The sequence below is a fragment of the Phalaenopsis equestris genome, unplaced genomic scaffold (genome assembly GCF_001263595.1).
Source record: "Phalaenopsis equestris unplaced genomic scaffold, ASM126359v1 Scaffold000840, whole genome shotgun sequence".
In the NCBI taxonomy this organism is placed as follows: domain Eukaryota; kingdom Viridiplantae; phylum Streptophyta; class Magnoliopsida; order Asparagales; family Orchidaceae; genus Phalaenopsis; species Phalaenopsis equestris.
In genome coordinates this window covers 1,958,975-1,965,856 of record NW_018165280.1, presented here as the reverse complement: position 1 = coordinate 1,965,856, position 6,882 = coordinate 1,958,975, and the positions used below count along the sequence as shown (strand labels likewise).

General features: G+C 33.8%; 1 protein-coding gene across 1 annotated transcript; it reads left to right on the top strand.

The window, feature by feature from the left end:
* Positions 1 to 205: 205 nt before the first annotated feature.
* Positions 206 to 3,920, top strand: LOC110031561. The gene is made up of 2 exons (XM_020734810.1): positions 206 to 420; positions 3,218 to 3,920. The coding sequence occupies exons 1-2, from the start codon at positions 206 to 208 to the stop codon at positions 3,768 to 3,770; spliced, it is 768 nt and encodes a 255-aa protein (XP_020590469.1). The 3' UTR covers positions 3,771 to 3,920.
* The last annotated feature ends 2,962 nt before the right edge of the window (positions 3,921 to 6,882 follow it).

Below are 6,882 nucleotides of genomic sequence, written 5' to 3'. Positions count from 1 at the left end.
AGCTAGTTTAGCTCGACTCAAAGTCTAATTTTTTTAATTTTCAACAGTCATATTGATTTGAGTTGCTCAGACAACCCGAAACAGTTTGATTCTTAATCAACTCAAGCTCCTTTTGATTCAACTCAAGCTCCTTTTTTTATTTTCAACAGTCATATTGATTCAACGTCGTCATCCTTCCCGCTCGGCTGTGCTAGGGTTTCGCCCGATGGCTAACCCAAACAACAATTGCGGCTTCGCTCGATTCCTTTCATCTTCTCCGGCTCTGAGACGTTACGGCTTCGCTCTCGCGCTCGATTTCGTTTGTCTTCCACGCTTCTTCTCCGGGTCTGAAACGCATCTCACGCTCTGCGGCTCCTTTTCGGCCTGTCTCGCATCTCTGCGACTCGTCTCACGTCTTTCCTCTGCGGCTCTCTCTCGCAGGTACGGCTCCTCTGCGGCTTCTCTGCGCTCACAACATCCTCTCTTATTTCTTTTAAAGCTTTCAATGGTTTCAGACATATAGTATGTAGCCGCCCTTGTGGGTGTTCACGCCTCAGACACAACTAAATCGCAATCTTTCCCTCTTTCGTTTGAGTGGGCGGAGGACATCAAGAAACCTGTTAGGAAGAATGGGAAGCCTGATATATTTTTTTACATAAGCTGAAGGTATTTAACTTGCTTTCAACTGTCTTTTGAATTTGGTTGGAAAATTTCTATATGATCATCCCAAAATTGAGTTCATTTGCAAAGAATTTGAACTATAGACTTTCTCACTTTATAAGGCATAAATCAGACAAAATATAGAATGATGATGTTCAAATGAAGGTGAAATAAAAAAAAAGGAAGGAAAATTTTCATGCATGCCACTCAATTCTTATGTATCTACACAGCTAGCACCTACACTTCAATTTCTACAGGAAAAAAAGGAAGGAAAATGTTTTACTGAAATACTTACTGAAATTATTGAAGCTTCAAGAGAGATTCGTTTGATGTTCATATGCTCTCCATGGCAGAATAAGATATCTGAGGCTATTCAAATCTCTAAAAAAATCTACATTGACTTCTTTTAACCAGTAAAAGACAGGCCCAATGTTTCATTGAAATACTAGCTGAAATTTTTGAAGCTTGATAAAAAAATTCGTTTGATGTTCATATGCTCTCCAAGGCAGTAAGATATATGAAACTATTGAGAATTTTTAAAATCTACATTCCATTCTTTTGACAAGTAAAAGACAGGGCCAATGTTTAACTTTGAAACCCTTGCTAAATTTTTTTTAAGCTTAAAAAAGGATTCGTTTGTTGTTCATGTGCTCTCCATGGCAGAGAAACATATGTGAAGTTATTGAAGACATCTAAGGTTTGCCACAAAAAATCCATGATTTACAACAAACAAAAGGTATGCAAGTAGATCTAACAGATCCTAAAAGAAGATCTCAAAAAAAAAAAAAAACAAAAAACAAAAAAACAAAACCGCCAACAGATAACAGGGTAGGGCAAAAAACTATACTCATCCCCTTTAGTTTCTACAATCATAACAATAACGGTGCATGCTAGAAGATTTACGGTGGTAGAGTAATAGATTATCTTCTTAGCGTTACACGAGAATTCAACACACATTAAGATTAAAAAAAAAAAACAAACGTTATATGTACTAGAAGTTTTTATGTGGAAAACTCGTAAATAGAAAAACCACGGTGTCTGACCCAGTGGACAGTGGAAGAGTTCCACAATAAAATGAAGATTATAGCGTGATCACTTGTCCCACAAACAAAAAAATATTACAAGATGTCCCAAGTTACAGTGTCGACGTGCAGATGAACATGTTGCAAGGAACGGGCTGTAACCGATAGTTATCGGCGGTGACCGACATATGATAATCGACAGTGGTCGGCGGTGGTTGACAACAGTCCACGATGATCAACGACAGTAGGGGTGATGCTGGACTTCAGCTCCTTTTCAAAGCTTCAAGCTCTTCCTCAAGCCCAAACTCTCTCTCCCCGGCTACAATTAATGATGAAATTTGAATCACTCTAATTGGACAGTTCGAAAAACTTCTTTTGATCATATAATGTTTGATAGACATTTGACTGTCTTAATGATGTCAAAATTGAATGTTGTTTGGCTCGCTAGATTTGTCTTATCGAGATGCACGATTAGACTATAAGCTCGTTCAATTTGACATCTACTTGAATTTCCAAATATGTCCAAAAAACTTTAAAAAGCAGTTTAATGGCTTGATCAATGCTCTGTTATATTTTTATGACTCACTTTTATTTTAATAACTTATGAGATTTATTTTTGATAACTTAAGTTATTAATTTTCATAACTCATCATTTATGTCATAGATTATGACAACTTATGATATTTATTTTGATAACTTAAGTTATTTATTTTCTTAACTCATAACGTATGTCATAACTTATGATATTTATTTTTTGTAACTCATATAACCCCTAAAATAAATAAATGTTACTAACTTATGTGATTGATTTTATTAATAAAAATCAATTAATTTATTAAATTATCATAAATCCTATTGGCTAGTAACCCCCTTGATGGATGGTGGTTAAATAGAGCATGAATTTGAGAATGAGTCCTCTCTCCACCTAACACACCTCGTACATTTCTCTCTATCAGAAAGTACAGAAAGTTTTAAGGGATTAGAGAGAGAAACTTCATCTCTTCAAGATCAAATTTGTTCATCATGAATACAAATATGCGTCACTTTATTTTACATATGTAAAAATCATGAATTTAAAAGATATTGGCTATTATGTACTTTTCTTTTGAAATTTGTGTATAAAGTTGAAATATGAATTTTCTAACATGCTCGATTGGTTCAGATTGGATCAATGTTGGTACATTTTGGTCCGTCTCGTTAAGCCAGTGAGTTTGAGTATAAGTTTATTGAAATCATAACTTCCTGTAACTTTTTTTAAAAGTTTGAACATTTATTGTTTGAAAGATTACTTCAACATATGTGTCACACCTCAAAAATTGAATCAGACAATGAAGATTAGTTGGAGGCTTATCAACTAACAATGAGAATATTGGCAGACAAATTTCAGTATTTGGTCATGCATTAATTTTATATTTAACGAAGAGAAATTTTTTATAAATGTTATTTTTAAATGAAGTTATAAATTAAAATTCATAAAAATAATAATATATTATTAAAATTCAACAATATTTTTGTAAGAAAATAGATGGGCCTTTGTGGCATGTGCTATGAAATAGTGCTCTTTCGAATCACTTCGTGACTGGCCAAGGACCGGACCGCACAAGGACTCATCACCTGCACAAACAAAAGGATTGGCAAGCTGGCGATCCTCGTGCTCCACAAAAACGAGATCCGCACCCTTCATTGGAATCCAATCGAACGCTCCATATTTACATCCGCTGCATCCCAAAATTTCGAACTAATCAGCTTGCGCTCTTCTCCAATCTCATCCACCTCTACTTCCTCTTCAACAGAACCCTAGACCTAAAGTTTCACTCCCGAATTCCTCCGTTCTTCAGCTTCATGGCGAGGAAAAAGATAACTGCTCGAATGTATACAGCCGGCAAGGCTCCGCTCAAGCAACTGCAGGTTAAGAACGTAACATGGTCTTCTCCGGCGACCGGCGGCGTCAAAGAAGCCCCACTGTTTCTGTACCGGAACCGTGGCTCTAAGAGAGATCAGGAAATACCAAAAGAGCACGAAGTTTCTCATCCGCAAGATTCCATTTCAGAGGTTGTGCGTGAAATCGCACAGGACTTAAAGACTGACCTCTGCGGTGAAACGGCTTAAGTGATTTTAAGTTTAGTTATTCTACCTTCTAGATTTAGTTTGGGGTTTATGCTTTAATCGATTAAGAAATGCGTACGTTAGATCTTTTTTTTTTTAATTACCTTTTTCTTTCTTTCTGGTTGAAACGTAACAAACCTTATTTGAAGGTAAGAAACCTTATGGGCAGCGTTGTTTGTATTAGTTAAGTTTGTTATGAAGATGGGAATTAATGCAATTATCTTATGATTACTGATCTGATTGTATGACATTGTTGCAGGGGCTCTTGTGTTAGTCTATCATTTCTGGTAATTCCTGAATATATGAATCATGTTGTGGAATTACCAGAAAGTTGAATCATGTTCTATTAAACGCTACTGGATCCAACTTTCAGATTTACATGACTATGATTCTATTCTATTGAGTCTTGACTATGAAATTTAAAAACGAAGGGATGATAAACAAATACGGAAGATTTCCTTAACAATTAACAGTTGTTGCTTCTATTACTTGCGGTTCAATGTTTGATGAAATGGTATCTGAATTTAGGTTTGATCAGATGCCAATTGTTGTTTAATTGGAGCAGTGTTAGTATTATTTATTGTAATTGATTTAGAATCAATTGCGAACTAATTTTGTACTTTTAATGGGATTTTGTGGTGAATTATGACTCTTGAGATTTTAATTTGATTGCTTCGCACTAAATGACTTCATGTTTTCTATGTTGTGATGTTTTGCTTATGTAAGTAGTAGAGATGATTGCATTAATTACCCTTAATGACTTTTTTGTTAGGCGACTTCATACTTTCATTATGTCATCTTGGTTTTTGATATGTTTGGCCGCTAGTATGTTAATTCTTTATGTAATTTTGACACTTGTTTGTTTGTGTATGAATATTTTACAGAGCCTTGTTGAAGGAAAAGAAATGTATGAAAATGGTCGTGCAAGTGTTACTTTACTCTCAATAAGCTTTTGTTCTTGCTTCATAAGTGATGTTTGTTGATCATATCCTACTTGCATTGTGCTGTTGAAATATCATATTAACATACATTGAATTCTAAATTTTGTTTGGCTTGTGTAGATCATTGGGTGTCAATGAATTATTGCACTGCAATGACTTATGCAATGCTTGAATTTATGTTTGGATCGTTGTGACTGATTTTTCCTCGTTCTTGAAGGTTTTCCACGTTAAATCTTAGTGTTTTTTTTTTTTTTGGGATTTTTCATTTTTTGTTTTCCATTATAGTTTATCTCATCAACTGTAGTTTAGCAGTACTTTTGAATGAAGCCTTATTAAAGAAGCTAGGGTTGATAAAGAGTGAAATCTATTTCACCTAGAATTATTAATGAATTTCTGATTTTGTTAGTCTCATGAATTTGGTTAAAAAATCGAGACTATCAAAATCAGAAATTCATTAAGAACAAAGATTTCACTTTCAATGAAATGAAGATGTACAAAGACATAAATAAAACTTGGGATTGTCTATCAATTACTTATGAAGCTTCTTCCATATATGCTTATATAGAAGACTCAAGTGAGAAGGGAGATGGAGAAAGGAAATGTGCTCAATTTGACTAAAAACATGAAGTTCCCTAGATAACTGCTACTGAATTCAGGTGGTCCAGAAGATCACACTATTGATACAAACATATTTTTCTTTTTTTGTACTATATATTGCTAGCTGATAATGGTGAACCAAATTGTTATAATGAGGCCACTTAAGTTAAACACTCGAATTGGTGGAAGTTTGTCATGGATAACAAAATGCAGTCACTAATGTCAAATCATACATGTGAATTGGTTGAAGTACTAGATTATAAAAATGCATTACACAACTAGTGATTTTACATGTTGATAAAAGAGTGAGATGGTGGCAAGTGCTATAAGATAAAACTCGTTGTGAAGAGGTTTTAGCAAAAAAAAAAAATAATGATAATAAAATTAAAAAAAAAAGTTGACTGAACTGAAATATTTTTTCCAGTAGTGAAACTGACAACAATCAAAATTGTGTTGAGTTTAGTAGCAGGAGAATATTTACATATGGAATAGATGAATGTAAAACAACATTCTTACATTATGAATTAGAATAGATGTATATGATGCAACTCCAAGGATATGAAGTTTCAAGAAAACAAAGCATGATTTGTAAACTAAATAAGAGTTTTTACGGTTTGAAGCAAACACCAAGACAGTGATACAAAAGATTTGACAAATTTATGTCAGATTGTGAGTATAAGAAGTGTCAGACATATCATTATTGCTTCATTAAACATTTTGATAATTGATATATATTTTTTTTTGTATATGGATGACATGTTGATTGTAGAAGCAAGTATGGAGAAAATTAGAGACTTGAATGAACAATTATCAAAGGAGTTTTAAATAAAGGATTTGGATCTAATCAAGAAAATCCTCGGTATGAGAATCAGTAGGGACGAATATGACAAGTTTTATGATGTGGAGTCTGATTGTGTTGATCAATTGGTTACTCAAAGCTCTCAGTTTTACTGATCAAATTTGATGATGAGTTTGCTCAAGTGGTACAGGGATTGTCCCCTTATATTGGGTTTGGGGGCAGCAACGCCCAACATAGGTCCATATACTAGTAAGTGGAGTTCGATTTAGGTTTCTCTTGTGTTACATAGAGAGGAGAGAATTCCTAAAGTGTTCCAAGGTGTAGATAGGCTTGTGTGTGGTGTGATTAGTCCAGTTCTCCTCACTTTCATAGTGAATTTTTGGTATGGGGTGGTTTCGTAGTTTTTTTCCCATTTTCGACTTTTTCCACATTAAAACTTGTTGTTTTTTGTATTTTCTGTGATTTCTTATTTTGTGTTTTGTTTTTCTAAGTTTTACTTCAGATCTCTAGAATCAATTTTCTGTATATCTTCCCTAACAAAAAGTTTGGCAAATTTTCATTTGTTTGGAAATATTGTAAAGATTATATATATTTATATATCTAAATTAATGTATGGTTATGATTAATAGGTGTTAAGTTGTTAAGAGTCGACATTTACTTTCTAAGAGAAATTCTAACTTGATGGTAAGAAAATTCATCATTTTAATCATAACTTGATACAATAAGGAAATTTTTCATACTTGAGGTTGATGAAGGGCTTGCTATAAGTACTTACTCA

Bases quoted from the DNA above. Each gene is read 5' to 3' on its own strand.
- LOC110031561 (XM_020734810.1), top strand. From the start codon at position 206: ATGGCTAACCCAAACAACAATTGCGGCTTCGCTCGATTCCTTTCATCT. The intron at 421-3,217 runs GTACGGCTCCTC...GCTATGAAATAG, and splicing joins TCTGCGGCTCTCTCTCGCAG to TGCTCTTTCGAATCACTTCG.